Genomic DNA, 17,852 nt, shown 5'->3' on the forward strand with positions numbered 1-17,852 from the left:
GCATACACAAACCAGACATATACATACAGAAACAAAGGGGTTTGGATTCGGTAAAATGAACACAAAAGGGACAAGCACACAGGAACAAGGGTAAGGGTAGGTACACACACACACACACACACACCCCCACCAATAAACAGGTGAAATAGAAGCTAGCTCAAAGAAAATTTCCCTCTCGAGTTTCGAGCAAATACTCACAATACCTTGGCATTCCTCAACGGGCGATGACTGAGTCTCGAGCGGGGGGACTTCGCCCTGGCCTTCTGTCTGGTGCGGACGACACCTGAGAGGCGTCCCAGCTCAGGGGAGATGCTGGTCACAGCCCGCTGCAGTCCAGGAGAGCCCAAAGGGTCTCTCTGGTGGTCACAGTTTATAGGGTCCAAGATAATTGACTTTTGTCAAATACTATCTGGTGCCTTCCGGCAGTTGCACAAGAATTTGAATAACATGCAGCCCTGCTATTGTTCCATCTGATCACATCCCAGGCACAGGTGTGTCAAGCCATCAGGAGATGATGGGCCAGTATAACCTTTTCCAAGCAATTGGGAGGGGCAGGAGCCAGGCTGGTCAAGGTTATCAGTCCTTATCTCCACAGATTGGTGTATGGCCTGGGGGAATGTGGATGGAATCACACCTGGCACCGAGCAGCCCAACAAGGAGGGCAGGGAGGGGTAAGAATTGCACCACCACAGATCTCTATTTCTTACTATCATCCTGGCTCTAATAGTGTGAAGTGATGGCCCAAATGACCACATCCCTTCACCTATTCCCAGTAAGCAGGTATTTTGGGATTCCAAAGGACTGCAAAGCGTAACTCATATGGTTACTAGGTGACCATCTAGATCTTTAGCACTTGGGAAGTTGTGGGTTTTGTTTGTGGGTATTGAATTATTGATGCAGCCACAGACATGACTCTGAACAGCCAAGCTCAAATTCAAAGAAATAATATTGAATGTTGTCCATGGTGTTTCCCATTTATTACTTGATTCTAAACAGTTTGGGCAACACTAGGGTTCAAACTGTACTTCCTGAAGGATCTACATAGCTTTGTGATTGTGTCTGGAAGACCTGTTCACCATACTTCCTGCAAATACTGTAATGCTTGGAAACATTCTCCTGTCCTTCCTCCTGAGGGTCCAACTGCCCTGTTGTTTTCCAGTGGGACCAGACTTCAAGGCTCTAGTGAGGAGCTCAACTTGGTAACACACCATCAGACAGATGTGGGAAGGTGCCAAAAATGAGATTCCTACCACAAGAAGTTACATCACTGCAAAATTTTCTTCCCGTATAGATGTTAGGATGGGATGAATCTCCTGAGTGAACTCAGTAACCAGCCAGTTACCAGCTGAGGGAAAGTATTTTCCACACCTGCAAATCTAGTTGGATGTATATTCCATCTAGTTTTTTTCCTGAGAAAGGATCCTGAAATGCTGGGGCATCTAAATATCAGACACAGGAGAAGGGGCCCTCATGAAGCAAGAGCCACCTGCCAGCAGGGCTCACAGGTGCTGCTGGATGCAGAAGAAACTCCCAGTGCCACCACCACCTGTCGGTGCAGATGGGGAGATGGGCTGCTCGCTCAGGCACTGGTTGGGCTCTCCATTGTCTGCAGGGCATGCTTGAAGATGGAGGAGGGCATTTGTCTGCAGGGATGCAGCATTGCAGGCCCTGACAGCTGCTGGCTCCACAGGAGCCAGGGACATCTTCCTCAGCTGCAAGGAACAGTGTCTTGACAGAAGCTCCCTGCCTTTGTCTCACCCTCCCCTTCCTACAGGAAAGCCAGTGGCTCAGCTTTGTGCCTGCAAGATCCCCCCCAGAGCAACACCTGCCCCCTGGCAGCTGGGGAGAGCATCTGGAGAGAGAAGGACAACACAGAGGGCCAGGCTGGGATGCAGCACAACTTTAATGAGTTAGCAGAGGAAAAGGAGGTTCTCTGAGTAGGGGTCACAGTGCAGGGAGCACCAGGGGTAGCTAGGAGTCTTTGCCCCTTGGCCAGGGTGGAGTTTGCACTGGGCATTTGCCCGCTTGCCTGCCTGCCCCTGAGAGGGAGAGGGGCCATCAGGCCCTTCCTTGGATGGGGCTTAGCAGGTGATCACAGCCCAGGGGAGCAGAAGACAACAGAGAAAAGAGAGAGAGGAAAGAGAGTGAGAAACAGGCAAGTTAGACAAACAGTTTTCAGAGAGCCCAGGCATGCCTCCTCCTGCCGTCCTTTACAGGTGGAGCCATGGATGCTCAGTCTCTCTGAAAGCCATATCCAGGATCTCCATGCTCAGTCCTTCTTCTGGGTTCCTGGGGGCCATTCTATGGGGCCGCCTGCAGCAGCTTTAGCAGGGGAGACATGTTCTGCCACAGTAGCGGTTGCCAATGCAGGAGAGGTCACAACACCCAGAGTTGATGGGCACTCCGTCACAGCTGAGGATGCTGCCAACAGCAGCAGAGGTGGAGGAGCCCACAACGGTGTTCTGTGGGAAGGAGCTGAGGATGGGGCCGGGCAGGGTCACCACCACCGGGGAGGGCTCGATGACGACGGTGGAGTTCTGGCACTGCCTGACACAGGGCTCATTGCAGCTGTTGGCCAGCGGGGTCGGGCCGCAGGGCTGGCAGCAGGGCACACACGGGTTGCAGCAGGACATGTCTCGGGGCTGGAGGTGCACCTGAGAGAAAGGACAGGGAGGAGCACGGGGGTGCATGAGGAGCAGCCTGTCCACCCACTTCAAGGGAGCCAAGGCACGTGCTGGCTGGGGAGCTGGAGACTGTGCAGGGAGGCCCACGTGCCTCTTTGCCTGTCTCCCTGGGCCCTGAGCAAAGAGAGCCAGGCCCAGGAATGCTCCTTCCTAGCCAAAAGCCCAAGAGTCCCCTCAGCCCAACCCCTCTCCAAAGCCAGACCTTCTCCCCTTTTCTCCCCCCAGAACAGGCAGCCCCAGGCTCTGGTAACAGGACAGAGCTTCCAACTCACTTACTTCCAAAGGAGAAGGCGTCAAGTGAAGTGGATGAGAGAATGAAGAGCTGGGGTGGATTTTATACTGATCCTTCACTGCCCCAGGTCCAGAAGAAGATTCTGTGGAAGTCATAATTTTCTGAGAAGCTCATCTGAAATGCAAAACATCCCAGCTAATGATACGGGGTATGTTTTGGTTTCCTGCGTGGCTGCCTTCTCATTTCCTTGTTTGGAAGGAGCCCTCGAAGGCTCCTTTTTGGTGCTGGGGTGGGAGGCCCAAGGACTTCTGGGACAGGAGCGCATCTGTGCCAGCAGAAGATGAGTCCCAAGTGCCGGAGGGGTCGCATGCAGCCTGGGGACATTGGCCCGGGGCACTCGTGTGGGCTTGTTTGCAGCCCCATTGGCAGGAAGGGCCCTGCTGCTCCCAGCCCTGCAATCCTCATCTGGATGCCAAGGGGCTTCCAAGTGTGACGATGTGCCACATCCCCTTTCTTACGCCCTCCATGCTCTCTCTGATGGTCACTGGCCATTGCTTCTGCAGACGGGTGGTCAGTGCTGCTGTTTTTGACACTCTTCCTCCTAATGATGCTCTGAGGAGGCCTTGGTGCTCCTGTTGGCCCTTCTGCTCTGCTCTCTGGGCTCTCCCTGGTGGTCCGCTATCAGCACCAACACCATCAGTGTGTCTGGGGCCTTGTCTTGCCCCAGGGTGCTCCAGCTCTGCCCTGCCAAGGGGCTTCCCTATGTGTCCTCAGAAGAGTCCACAGTTGCTCATGTAGGCTGGGGTGCTTGCTCACTCGCCCTTGTGCGCGTACTGGAGCAGTGGGAATGGAAATTCCACACAGGCATGAGGAAAAACTGCTACTATGAGGGTGGCCAAGCCCAGTAGGCCGAGGCAGATTGTGGAGTCTTCATTCTTGGAGTCATTCAGAACCACACAGGTCAATGCCCTGATCAACACGCTCTGGTGGACCAGATAAGCTGCTTTGTCAGCTCTATGGCACAGCTCTCCTTGCTTCACCAACATGTCTGTGCTGAGATCTTCCTTCTCACACTTGTGCCTGTGACTGACCTGTGGCCATGTGCCAGCCCCAGGAATCCCCAGTGTCATGTAAGTGAGGTCTGTTCCATTGCTGTGGCAAGCCTGAGGGCTGGGGCCACTCTCTCCTTGGATCCAATATCACTCACTTTTGTTTATCCAACTGCAGCCCCAATGTCACTGACAGCTTTTTCTGAGTGGTGCTGTCTGTGCTGGCCTGTGCCGAGAGCTGCTGGACCGGGGTGCTCCTTGTCTCCAATGGTCACACAAATTCCTGGGTTTGGCCACCCTCATAGTAGCAGTTTTTCCTCATGCCTGTGTGGAATTTCCATTCCCACTGCTCCAGTACGCGCACAAGGGCGAGTGAGCAAGCACCCCAGCCTACATGAGCAACTGTGGACTCTTCTGAGGACACATAGGGAAGCCCCTTGGCAGGGCAGAGCTGGAGCACCCTGGGGCAAGACAAGGCCCCAGACACACTGATGGTGTTGGTGCTGATAGCGGACCACCAGGGAGAGCCCAGAGAGCAGAGCAGAAGGGCCAACAGGAGCACCAAGGCCTCCTCAGAGCATCATTAGGAGGAAGAGTGTCAAAAACAGCAGCACTGACCACCCGTCTGCAGAAGCAATGGCCAGTGACCATCAGAGAGAGCATGGAGGGCGTAAGAAAGGGGATGTGGCACATCGTCACACTTGGAAGCCCCTTGGCATCCAGATGAGGATTGCAGGGCTGGGAGCAGCAGGGCCCTTCCTGCCAATGGGGCTGCAAACAAGCCCACACGAGTGCCCCGGGCCAATGTCCCCAGGCTGCATGCGACCCCTCCGGCACTTGGGACTCATCTTCTGCTGGCACAGATGCGCTCCTGTCCCAGAAGTCCTTGGGCCTCCCACCCCAGCACCAAAAAGGAGCCTTCGAGGGCTCCTTCCAAACAAGGAAATGAGAAGGCAGCCACGCAGGAAACCAAAACATACCCCGTATCATTAGCTGGGATGTTTTGCATTTCAGATGAGCTTCTCAGAAAATTATGACTTCCACAGAATCTTCTTCTGGACCTGGGGCAGTGAAGGATCAGTATAAAATCCACCCCAGCTCTTCATTCTCTCATCCACTTCACTTGACGCCTTCTCCTTTGGAAGTAAGTGAGTTGGAAGCTCTGTCCTGTTACCAGAGCCTGGGGCTGCCTGTTCTGGGGGGAGAAAAGGGGAGAAGGTCTGGCATGGAGAGGGGTTGGGCTGAGGGGACTCTTGGGCTTTTGGCTAGGAAGGAGCATTCCTGGGCCTGGCTCTCTTTGCTCAGGGCCCAGGGAGACAGGCAAAGAGGCACGTGGGCCTCCCTGCACAGTCTCCAGCTCCCCAGCCAGCACGTGCCTTGGCTCCCTTGAGGTGGGTGGACAGGCTGCTCCTCATGCACCCCCGTGCTCCTCCCTGTCCTTTCTCTCAGGTGCACCTCCAGCCCCGAGACATGTCCTGCTGCAACCCGTGTGTGCCCTGCTGCCAGCCCTGCGGCCCGACCCCGCTGGCCAACAGCTGCAATGAGCCCTGTGTCAGGCAGTGCCAGAACTCCACCGTCGTCATCGAGCCCTCCCCGGTGGTGGTGACCCTGCCCGGCCCCATCCTCAGCTCCTTCCCACAGAACACCGTTGTGGGCTCCTCCACCTCTGCTGCTGTTGGCAGCATCCTCAGCTGTGACGGAGTGCCCATCAACTCTGGGTGTTGTGACCTCTCCTGCATTGGCAACCGCTACTGTGGCAGAACATGTCTCCCCTGCTAAAGCTGCTGCAGGCGGCCCCATAGAATGGCCCCCAGGAACCCAGAAGAAGGACTGAGCATGGAGATCCTGGATATGGCTTTCAGAGAGACTGAGCATCCATGGCTCCACCTGTAAAGGACGGCAGGAGGAGGCATGCCTGGGCTCTCTGAAAACTGTTTGTCTAACTTGCCTGTTTCTCACTCTCTTTCCTCTCTCTCTTTTCTCTGTTGTCTTCTGCTCCCCTGGGCTGTGATCACCTGCTAAGCCCCATCCAAGGAAGGGCCTGATGGCCCCTCTCCCTCTCAGGGGCAGGCAGGCAAGCGGGCAAATGCCCAGTGCAAACTCCACCCTGGCCAAGGGGCAAAGACTCCTAGCTACCCCTGGTGCTCCCTGCACTGTGACCCCTACTCAGAGAACCTCCTTTTCCTCTGCTAACTCATTAAAGTTGTGCTGCATCCCAGCCTGGCCCTCTGTGTTGTCCTTCTCTCTCCAGATGCTCTCCCCAGCTGCCAGGGGGCAGGTGTTGCTCTGGGGGGGATCTTGCAGGCACAAAGCTGAGCCACTGGCTTTCCTGTAGGAAGGGGAGGGTGAGACAAAGGCAGGGAGCTTCTGTCAAGACACTGTTCCTTGCAGCTGAGGAAGATGTCTCTGGCTCCTGTGGAGCCAGCAGCTGTCAGGGCCTGCAATGCTGCATCCCTGCAGACAAATGCCCTCCTCCATCTTCAAGCATGCCCTGCAGACAATGGAGAGCCCAACCAGTGCCTGAGCGAGCAGCCCATCTCCCCATCTGCACCGACAGGTGGTGGTGGCACTGGGAGTTTCTTCTGCATCCAGCAGCACCTGTGAGCCCTGCTGGCAGGTGGGTCTTGCTTCACGAGGGCCCCTCCTTCTGTGCTGTTTTTTGTAGTGGTGGTTGCATGACAGGTTGCTCCTCACATGCTCCTGTGCTCCCCCATGACAGCTCTCCCAGGTTCACCTCTGGCCACAAGATGTTGGCACCTACAATTTCTCTCTCCCTCAGCTGAAGATGAGAAGTGGATTATTCCTCACCTAGCTCCCTTTTGGCTTCCTACTGCAAGTCTGTCTTTCTGAAGCATTTCAGCTGTCCTTGTAGTGAGTTAATCTTTGTATGTCTTCCAGGGATTTTGTCTCTCCCCGGTCAGGCTGCCAGTGTTTCCTCCAGCACAGCTGGAAGAGAAAGAGTTTCTAAGTGCAGATGTGGTCTGTTTCTTGACAACTCCCTCTCTCTCCCCAGGCATGCATGTAGAAAGAGTACATAGGAGAATTTGTGTCATTTGCATGAGAGACGTGTAGTCTTGTTCTCCATTTCATGCCCATTGTTCACAGCATGTGTCCCATCCTTTGCCATGTGCATTTGCGGCCTTTGCTCTCCCAAAAGTCTAACTCCTTTTTTTGACAGAGGTTCAGGACCCCCCACTTCCCCCTCCAGTGTTGCCAATCCCATCGACCCACTGCTCTGGTCCTCCCTAACTTAACACCCATGTGTCACCAGTCTATGCCAGTCCCACCAAGGCTGCTGGGAAGACATAGACCATGTCATGCTCTCCACTCAACAAGGTGCCCGGGGAACTCCCAGGAAGAGGAGGCTGAATCTTGCCAGCTCATGTGGTCTCCTCACTCTGCCAGGCCAAAGCCACCTCCAAACCTCAGCCCAAAGGGTAGAACAAAAAACTCTAAGGGCTGCCTGGGATCCCACATCTCTGCCTCAGGGAACCTTTCTGCTCACATTGCCTAGTGGTTTGTTCCTTGGTAAAACTCAGGGAATGAAGTAGCTGCCTCTGCTGGCCCCACGTTTGCCAGTGCCAGAACCAGGTTTTCCAGTTCTGGGAACCTCCAACTGGTGCAGCTAGGCCACAGCTTGACCTTTCAAACTTCTCTGTGTCACAAATGCCCTGAACATCCTCGCAGGCACTCATACCTGTTTATGTACTGCTGTCTCTTGCAAAACTCCAGGTCAGTCTGCTCAAGGGGAACTGCACACCTAAGATAGGCAAGTAGAAACCTGCTGAGAGCTCCCAGAACTGGAACCTAAGTCTCAGGCAGAATGAGACAAAGGAGACAATCAAGGACACAATCCTCACAGACATCCCCATCCCTGGTGACCTCTGGCCACCCAATGCACAGCCAGAGACAGGGCAACATCTTTGTCAAATCACATATTAATGTTGAGCAGTCTTATTTTTCTCCTGTATAATGACACATTGGGCTGTTATTTATGGGCCTTGCCTCTCCTCTCCTCTCCTCTCCTCTCCTCTCTTCTCCTCTCCTCTCCTCTCCTCTCCTCTCCTCTCCTCTCCTCTCCTCTCCTCTCCTCTCCTCTCCTCTCCTCTCCTCTCCTCTCCTCTCCTCTCCTCTCCTCTCCTCTCCTCTCCTCTCCTCTCCTCTCCTCTCCTCTCCTCTCCTCTCCTCTCCTCTCCTCTCCTCTCCTCTCCTCTCCTCTCCTCTCCTCTCCTCTCCTCTCCTCTCCTCTCCTCTCCTCTCCTCTCCTCTCCTCTCCTCTCCTCTCCTCTCCTCTCCTCTCCTCTCCTCTCCTCTCCTCTCCTCTCCTCTCCTCTCCTCTCCTCTCCTCTCCTCTCCTCTCCTCTCCTCTCCTCTCCTCTCCTCTCCTCTCCTCTCCTCTCCTCTCCTCTCCTCTCCTCTCCTCTCCTCTCCTCTCCTCTCCTCTCCTCTCCTCTCCTCTCCTCTCCTCTCCTCTCCTCTCCTCTCCTCTCCTCTCCTCTCCTCTCCTCTCCTCTCCTCTCCTCTCCTCTCCTCTCCTCTCCTCTCCTCTCCTCTCCTCTCCTCTCCTCTCCTCTCCTCTCCTCTCCTCTCCTCTGGGAAGGCTCGATGATGATGGTGGAGTTCTGGCACTGTCTGACACAGGACTCATTACAGCTGTGGCCAGTGGGATTTGACTGCAGGGCTGACATGACAGGCACTGGTTGTACCAGGACATGTCTCTGGGCCAGAAATGCACCTAGGATAGAAGGCAGGGAAAGCAGATCATGGAGTTGGAAGAAGAGCATTCTGTCATCACACAATGAGACATTCAAGGTATCTGCTGTGTAAGGAGGTAGAGGCTATGCAAGGACACATATAATTCCTTGCCTTAGATTCCAAATACCATAAAAATACCAGACAGGCCCTAAAGGTTCTGTTTAGCCCAGAGTTTAGAATCCACTTAACCAAATCCTCAGTATCCCTTCATACTAGCCCTTTTACCCACTTCCCATTTCCATTACAGGCTACGCCCCACCTCATCACAGGACTGAGCTGAGATGTCTATTCAGGCAAGACCACATCCAGAAGGAAGAGAACAGAGCTTCCAACTCAACTATTTCACAAGGAAGAAAAGGGGATTCAAGTAGATGAGAGAGTTAAGAACTGGCCTGGCCCTGCACTGCTCCAGGCCTAGAGGATTCCTTTGTGGAAGTAATAATTTTCTGGAAGGCTCATATGAGTTGGAAAACATGCCAGCTAATGATAAGGCCTGTGTTTTAGATTCCTGCATTGCTATCTTTTGATTCCTGTGTTTGTTTATGCCATGTTCATTCCACCATAGATATTTCCTCTGAGGGCTGGAATGGGAATTCCAAGAATTTCCATGGCAGGAACACTTAATTGTTATCATAAGGTGTGTCCAAAGTGCTGGAGAGTTTCCTTGCAGGTTGGAGGCATTAGCCTGGGGCACTCCTATGGGGTTGTTTTCAGCCCAATTGGTAGGGAAGGCCAAGCTCCTTCTAGCCCTGCAATCCTTGACCAGACATCCAAGGATTCCCATCTGTGAGGACAGCTGCTGCTCTACCTGAAGAACTGTTCCTTCAGAAGAGGTGCCTTCACCTTGGTGCTGGTGAAGACAAAGACACATCAGAGACTGGCCCTGAGGTGTGAGGGGTGCAAGGCTTCTCTACTGGGGCAGGGGGATGCCAGTTCCTGAGAGGTCCTCACCTGCTTCCATTGCTCTGTTGCACAGGACTAGCACTCTGATTCTTGTCAATGCCCCTGTGGCCTGACTCAGCCTAGTTGTTTCTGGGCCTTTCTGACAGAGCTGTAAGATGAGCAGCAAGCACTGCATGGGACATGGCCATTGCAGACTAACTTCTACTTTTCTTTCCCCGTCCTTTCCTTCCCTGCTCCCTCTCTCTCTCTCCATTCATTTTTCTTCTCTCTTCTGATCCACTTGGACCAGCTTCATAGTTGGGTACCTGAGGGAGTTGTCTCCTCTACTGCTGTTTGAAATTTCTGCCCCGGCAACAAAAATACACCAAATATTTCAAAGGTGCAGCCACTCTCATCCTATTAACATTAACAGGCAGTCTTGGTCTCTTCTGACTGGCACATACAATTAGCTGTGGCCACTGATTTCTTCTTGTATGTCAAAACTGCCAGAGACCCATCTTTCCTCCATTCTGACTTTGATCTTTGATTTGTGGATACTGGAACCCAGGACCCATCCTGGATGACAGGAAATTGGAAGCAGAATACAACTTTCTCAGCTGTTCCATGGGTCCAAGCATGAGGACCAGACACAACAGGCTGTTTCCTGGAATCTTTGAGCAATAAGACAGCAGGAATCTGGGAGTGGGACACAATTCACTTGTCCTCTAGGGTCATCTGAGCATGAGGTGATGGCAGTTATTACACTGCAGGACCATACTGACCTGAGCACTGAGAGCTCTTGTGCTCACAGCCTTGCTGTCCCCTTCCCTTATGTTCTTAATGAAGAGCAAGGAAGAGGAAGCTTTCTTCCACAAGAACTTGCATCATGCCTATGGGTTTTCTTCCTGGAGTCTTTTCTTGCACTATTGCTGTCTCTTGCTTTCTTCCAGACACCATGGTCCAAACCACTGTCATCCAGAAAAAGGGTTTACTCATGGTGAGAGAGAGAGAGACACATTCCAGACCACCTGCATTTACCAGAGCTCTAACTTTCTCACTATGATCTGGTACTAGCAGAGGAGAGCACAAGTTTCCTCCAGCTGTTGTCATATGGGGCAGCAATGTATCCAAGGAGAGCAGCCCATTCATCACGTTGCCAAACACCACAGTGAAATTCAGCCTCCTGCGCTAGAGGAAATCAAAGGTCCCCTCATACCTCTGTGCATGCATGACATCCTGGTGCTGGGAATTTCCTTGGCTATGCAAAGATCTATCTGAGGGAGCAGGTGTTTCTGTGCAAGGCTGAGCTCTAGGGAAGTGGCCCTCAGCTCTCCCCTGGCAGTGTTATTTTCCCTATTCACCCAGGGACCTCCAGTAAAAGATCCCTTTTCCCATGCAGAAAAGAACTTGATGAACATCTGTGAACAGATCATTTGTCCAGATAGGGCATTTCTGAAGAATCTAAGGCCTGCTGCTTCAGTGGAAACTGGAGCCTTGAAAGCAAGAAGGGGAAATCTGGGGTGGGAAGTAGATTTTTTTGTGTGTTTGCTCACCCTGTGACCATCTGTATAAATTTGCCCTCACTCTGTAGGAGCTAACCACAGGAAAGCATTTAGGTGAAAAGTGCATCAATTTTTCTTCCTGATAGGTTTGTAGGACAGGACCAGAAGTAAGGCATGATCCAGACTCTCACTCAACAGGATATCTTGCTGTAAGTGACTCTGGCTGAGGCTGGATTGCAGCCTTCTTTTGGCAGTCTGTCATGGTTTAACCACAAAGCAGCTCGCTTACTTCTTCCGTGGTGAGCTGCAGGAGAGAAATAGAAGAGTAAGAGTGAGAAAACTGATGGATTGAGATAACAACAGTTTAATAGGTAAAACAAAAGCTGCATGCATAGGTAAAGCAAAACAAGGAATTCATTCAGTACTTCCTGTTGGCAGGATGGTGTTTAGTGATTTCCAGGAGGGCTCCATCACATGCAACAGTTACTTGGGAACACAAATGCCAATACTCTAAATGTCTTGCCCCTTACTCCTTCCCCCAGCTTTTACTGCTTAGTGTGGTGTCATATGGTGTCCTGGTTTCAGCTGGAATAGGGTCAATTTTTCTTCTTAGGAGCTAGAATAGTGCTGTGCTTTGGATTCAGTATGGGATTTGGTATGAGAATGTTGATAATACACTGATGTTTTCAGTTGTTGCTAAGAGATCAATGACTTCCAACTCCCCACACCCTAACTGTGCTCAGGTGTACAAGAACCTGGAAGGGAGCAGAGCTAAAACATTGGACCCAAACTGGCCAATGAAATATTCCGTATCATGTAACATCATGCACAGTATAGAAAGGAGGGTAGGCTGGGAAGGAGGTGGTTCTATCTCAGTTCTGGGACTGAAGATTTGGGATCTTGTTTTTTTGGGACTGCTAGCCAGGAACGGGCTGAATATACGTTGGTGTGTGGTGAGCAATCATGTTGTGCATTACCTGTTTGTACTTTATATTATTATTATTGTTTTATTTTATTCCAGTCATTAATCTTTTTATCTCAACCTACGAGTCTCCCTACCTTTACCCCTCCACTTCTATTTCCCATCTCCTGGGCAGGGAAGGGTGAGTGAGTGGCTGTGTGGTGTTTGGCTGCCAGCCGGGTTTAAAGCACAACATATGATATGGAATATCTCTTTGGTCAGCTAGGGTCAGCTGCCCCAGCTGTGCTCTCTCCCAACTTCTTGTGCAGCCTACTCACTGGCAGGGCAGTCTGAGAAGCAAAAAGGTCTTGATGCTGTGTAGCACTGCTCAACAACAACTAAAACATCAGTGTGTTACCAACGCTGTTTTCAACACAAATCCAAAACATAGCCCCATAGCAGCTGCTATGAAGAAATCTAATCCAGCCAAAACCATTACATTGTCCGCCCTTTATTCTATAAAATGTACATATACTCAGGTCCCACCCTAACATCCTCATAATACATCCTCATTAACCACCACTACCCTTTCCCATCCTTTGATATATACAGAGATATCATTACCTTAGTCTATGGCCTGTAGGGGGAGGCGCTCGGAAGATCTCGCGATGTACGGGAAAAACAGGAGGCACATGAAAAGATCTCGTGATGCACGGAAAGTACAGGGAACTAAAGATCTCGCGATGTACAGAAAGGGGTATATAAAGCAATTGCGCAGTTAATAAATCGAACAGATAGCATCCACCATATTGGTGTTTGTGCTTTCTTTCCCGCGGAGGTTAACCTCCTGCAAGGGTTAGCTGTGATCTGAACGCCGCATTCCTGTGGCTTATCAAATGGAAAAAGACAGCTAATGCCTTACCACAACATGGCCACCCTTGTAAAATGTCTGTAAAATGTCCACAAATGTCCACTGATTTAATTTATTCCCTGATTTTGGGCTCCATCTATTATGGATCACTCAGGGTAGGAGAGGTGTTGCGTGGAGTTACTGGGTGCCAAAGCCGTCTTAAGTTGGGTCTTGGATGCATTTGCACTGCTTCTTGTGAGGTTTGTCCTCCATTAGTTCAAGTGGTTCCTGCTCTAGTACTTCCTATAACATTCCCGTAACTCAAATCATGTGTTACAACCATTTAAATGTATATCTGTTTCAATGTCCACCCCGGTCCCTTTGGACCAGATGGTAGAGTTTAACGTTGGAATTTATTCCTCCCCTTGCCCCTGCTTTGGCATGGACTTATCCACAGGCTAGTCCCATAGCTGTGTACCTGCTGCAGTGTGGCATTATCGATAGGCCACAGTCTCTTCAGGGGTATAGTTGCTGAGGCACAGACTTATCCATGACCGCAGAAGCTTTCAGGTGTTCCAGCATGGCCTCATGCTCCACCATTTATGCTTCAAGGCACACCTGCTGCAGCATGGACTTTTATCAACAGCCATAGCTGCTTCAAGGTGTATCTTTACCAGTGTGGCTTTAACCTTGTCCCACAGTCCCTTTGGAGGTGTACCTGCTGTGGTGCTGATGTAACCACAGCCACAGATGCTTTGGGGTGTCCTGCTCTCATATGGACTCATCCACAGGTCACAGTCCTTCAAGAGAAATGGAGGTGGCATGAGGGGAATCTCACTAGGTCTGATGGGCCCTGGTGTGTCTGAGCCCCTACTGCTTGTCTGCACCCACAGGATCATGGATATTTCAGGAGTGCCAGCATTTTAATCATCACCTTGAGATGAGAGGGGAGGTCTAGAAAGAAATTTTCAAGTATCATAGGAAAGAATACCTGGATGTGAGCATTAATAGTGAAGCCATCTGACCTTACCAAAAACTCAGTGGACATGAACAACAAAAGTGAGCCAATGACTTGAATCTGTAGTGTGATCTGTTTGGACACAAGAGGGTCAGAGGACTCAGGTGGCCAAGAAGGCCAATGGCATCCTGACTTGCATCAGGATTAGTGTGGCCAGCAGGGACAGGGAAGGGATCTTGCTCCTGTACTTGGCACTGGTGAGGCCGCACCTTGATTACTGTGTTTAGTTTTGGGCCCCTCACTACAAAAAGGCCATTGAATGACTTGAGCGTGGCCAGAGAAGGGCAACAAAGCTGGTGCAGGGTCTGGAGCACAGGTCTGGTGGGGAGTGGCTGCGGGAACTGGGGGGGCTTAGTCTGGAGAAGAAGAGGCTGAAGGGAGACCTCCTGGCCCTCTACAGTTCCCTGAAATGAGGGTGCAGAGAGGGGGGATGAGTCTCTTTAACCAAGTAATAAATGATAGGACAAGAGGTAATGTCCTCAAATTGCACCAGGGAAGGTTTAGAGTGGATATTGGGAAGTATTCTTTGCAGAAAGGGTTGTTGGGCATTGGAATGGGCTGCCCAGGGAGGTGGTAGAGTCTCCATGATTTAGTGCTGAGGGATATGCTGTAGTTGAGAACTGCCAGTGTTAGGTCAATGGTTGGACTGGATGATCTTCAAGGTCTTTTCCAACCTAGATGATTCTGTGATTCTGTGACCCTGGAAAGCTCAACTTCCATGATGCCTCCGCAACCCCAGACCCTGTTGCTATCAGCTCAGCACTGAAAATAAACTGTGGAGTAAAGTTGCAAAATTGGGAATTCCTGCATGGGTTTGTAGTAAGCATATATTCTGAGTTTTCAGAGACTGTAGACCACAGCTCACAAGGGTTCCTAGGTGGCTGTCTAGTGTCTTGGGACCTGGGGACTTGTAGGTTTTATTTTTGGGTATTGAATAGCTAATGTAACAGTTGACTTAATTCCAGTCTGCCATATCCAAACTCAGAGAAAAATAAACCAAAAAACATCTAATGCTGGCCATGTTACCTCTTCTGAATTAACTGAACTGAGAACTTTCTTGTAATGTTTGGACTCAGCCTGCAGCCCCTGACCACAGGTTGATTTCCTGGTGGTGTGGACAGCCAGGAGACATTTGATGTGCACATCTACAGGCTTACCTCTAGGAACCACTCCTGTCCTTGAATTTGTTGTGGAATGAGGAACAGCTCTGCCAAGGAAATGCAATTTTAAAAAAAGGGTAGATAGGCCGGACATGACACAATGGGAACTGCTGTCAACCTTGTGTCCAAGAGAGGGTCATTATTTTTTTTAGCCTTGGGCAGAGGGAGACTACTTGCTGTCCACAGGATAGGCCAGGATGTAGGTGAGGGATACAAAGGAAAGACCTTCTGGCTTGGTTTCAAATTCCTGCATGGTGTAAGTTGATTTCTACAGCCCCAGACTTGGATAACTACAGTCTTCCTTCTGAGATTCCTTCAGCTCAATTACTCTGATGTGGTGGGGCTGTTGTTCCAACTAGTGCCCAAGAGCATCAGTCAAAGCTAGTGAGACCAATTTTGAACCTAGAGCTGTGCAAAGGAGACAGCTCACAGGTGTTGCTGAGTGCAGAAGCATGTCCCACTGTAACCACCTCATCCTAAGGCGAGGTAGGGGGATCTACTTTTACACAGAGCATTTTAGGATCAGAACTGAGTCCTGGCACTGATTAGGCCTTAGAAGGCCTGTTCTCAAGGAAAGCCCCTCTATTCTTTGGGAACATCAGATACCAGAGAGCCGCTGTGGGAGTTTGGAATCTGGTTGTGGTCCTGGATCTGCCTTGACCCATGGGGGTGTTGGATTCACATGGAACTGAGACTTGAGTGTGTGGTTTACTGTGGCCTGGCCAAAACTAACTTGTGAATCACCTCAGCCCTGCCTGTCTGTGCAACAGTTGGGTGAAGACAGACGCTGCTCCAGTTGTATGGGGGCTTTGTCCCTGCAATCTGTGCCCATGGGAGCTGGCCACGCACCGACTTGGGCTCTGTTCCTGAGACTCTTTCACCCAATCCCATTCCTGCTGTCCTTTGCAGCAATCTCTCTGAGCCTACTCCTCTAACACAGCTCTACTCAAAGCAGGAGGATCTGTCTTCCCAACAGCTTGTGTGACCTCCTGCAGGCTCCCAGATTCCCTCTAGGGATCAGCAGAAGACAGGCTTCTCATCTGCAGGACCTACTCCAAGCCTGAGAAGCCATTTCTGGGCAGAGATGCAGCAAGGCAGATCCTGGTGGCCACTGTCATTTGGGCAGCTGGCAACATCTTCCTCAGGTCCAAAGAACACTGCACAAAGCTTCCCAGTGCAGTGTGCCCCAACACCTCCTTCCTCTCAGAACAGTAATGGGTGCCCATGTGCCCTTGTGTCATGTTGATTTCACCAGAACAATGTTTTTTATCCTGAGAGTGAAGAAACACAGAGACTCAAGGTGGATTGCAGCAGAATTGTAATGACTTAAAAGAGGGAAATGAGGTAAACAAGTGGAGGTTCTGTTGCAGGCATCACCAGATTATCCAAAAGCCTGAGCCCTGAGGCCAGGGTGGAGTTTGCAAAAGGTGTTCAAGTGATTACACCACAAAGGGAATGGGGCAGCAGATCATTCCAGGGGTAGTTTTGGAAAAACATGGCACAGGAGGGGGGTGGGTAGCAGAAGCCAACAGAGATACCAAAGGAAAAAACAGTGAGAAGCAGGTGGAGTCATGAATGCTCAACCTCTCTGAAAGTGATGACTCAACACTCACTCCTCAGAGCAGCATGATCTAGATTATTGGGGATCCTCCCACGGGAAGTCTCCAGTGGTTTTGGCAGGGAGGACACCTTCTGCCACAGTAGTGGCTGACGATGCAGGAGAGGTCAAAACACCCGGAGTTGATGGGCACTCCCTGACAGTTGAGAATGCTGCCAACGGCAGCGGAGGTGGAGGAGCCCACCACGGTGTTCTGTGGGAAGGAGCTGAGGATGGGGCCGGGCAGGGTCACCACTACGTGGGAGGGCTGGATGACGACGGTGGAATTCTGGCACTGCCTGACACAGGGCTCATTGCAGCTGTTGGCCAGCGGGGTCGGGCCGCAGGGCTGGCAGCAGGGCACACACGGGTTGCAGCAGGACATGTCTCGGGGCTGGAGGTGCACCTGAGAGAAAGGACAGGGAGGAGCACGGGGGTGCATGAGGAGCAGCCTGTCCACCCACCTCAAGGGAGCCAAGGCACGTGCTGGCTGGGGAGCTGGAGACTGTGCAGGGAGGCCCACGTGCCTCTTTGCCTGTCTCCCTGGGCCCTGAGCAAAGAGAACCAGGCCCAGGAATGCTCTTTCCTAGCCAACAGCCCATGAATCCCCTCGGCCCAGCCCCAGCCCCTCTCCATGTCAAACCTTCTCCCTGTTTCCCCTCCCAGGACAGGCAACCCCAGCCCACACAGAACAGATCAGGTATTATCTGACATGTCCACTGACACTGAAGAATTCATCCAGTGGATCAACACCTGGCTTCATGCTTTATGTTGCAGGCAGAACTCTGGGTTTGATTGCCAGAGAACTGTCTCTGATGAATGAAGACTACTGATCAAAGATGGGAAATATCTGACAGCATCATGCAACAGCATCTTTGCAGTCAGTTAAGTTTAACAAAGAGAGGATGAATCTAAAGTATATATGGCAGGGGAGTTTTACCATAAAGGAAAGAGAAGGAGAGCATGAAAGGTAGGAGAGATAGCTAAAAAGCTCTTCCCATGACCTCATGTTGGTACTGCACTAGTCTTCATTTTAAAACATATTGGTTTTGAAGGAAATGGGACAACCAACCTGTCCCCTCCCCACACCGTAGCACTTGAGCACATCACATGAACTGTTGTCCAAGAAGTTATTTCAGGTGAGAGATGTCCCCCACCCTCAACAACTCACAGCTTTGTTCTGCCAGCTCGCTATTCACCTCTGAGAGGTAGTGAAAATGGG

General features: G+C 51.3%; 2 protein-coding genes across 2 annotated transcripts; one reads left to right on the forward strand and one right to left on the reverse strand.

Moving 5' to 3' along the window:
* Positions 1-2,289: 2,289 nt before the first annotated feature.
* Positions 2,290-3,053, reverse strand: LOC113489149 (feather keratin Cos1-1/Cos1-3/Cos2-1-like). Its single transcript, XM_026864676.1, has 2 exons — positions 2,957-3,053; positions 2,290-2,654 (listed from the first exon to the last, which is right to left on the reverse strand). The coding sequence occupies exon 2, from the start codon at positions 2,631-2,633 to the stop codon at positions 2,325-2,327; it is 309 nt and encodes a 102-aa protein (XP_026720477.1). The 5' UTR covers positions 2,634-2,654; positions 2,957-3,053; the 3' UTR covers positions 2,290-2,324.
* Positions 3,054-5,016: 1,963 nt separating this feature from the next.
* Positions 5,017-5,744, forward strand: LOC113489151 (feather keratin Cos1-1/Cos1-3/Cos2-1-like). Its single transcript, XM_026864677.1, has 2 exons — positions 5,017-5,113; positions 5,415-5,744. Exon 2 carries the CDS (start codon positions 5,436-5,438, stop codon positions 5,742-5,744), a length of 309 nt encoding a protein of 102 aa, XP_026720478.1. The 5' UTR covers positions 5,017-5,113; positions 5,415-5,435.
* The last annotated feature ends 12,108 nt before the right edge of the window (positions 5,745-17,852 follow it).

The sequence above is a fragment of the Athene cunicularia genome (assembly GCF_003259725.1).
Source record: "Athene cunicularia isolate RWA chromosome 27 unlocalized genomic scaffold, athCun1 chr27_part1, whole genome shotgun sequence".
In the NCBI taxonomy this organism is placed as follows: domain Eukaryota; kingdom Metazoa; phylum Chordata; class Aves; order Strigiformes; family Strigidae; genus Athene; species Athene cunicularia.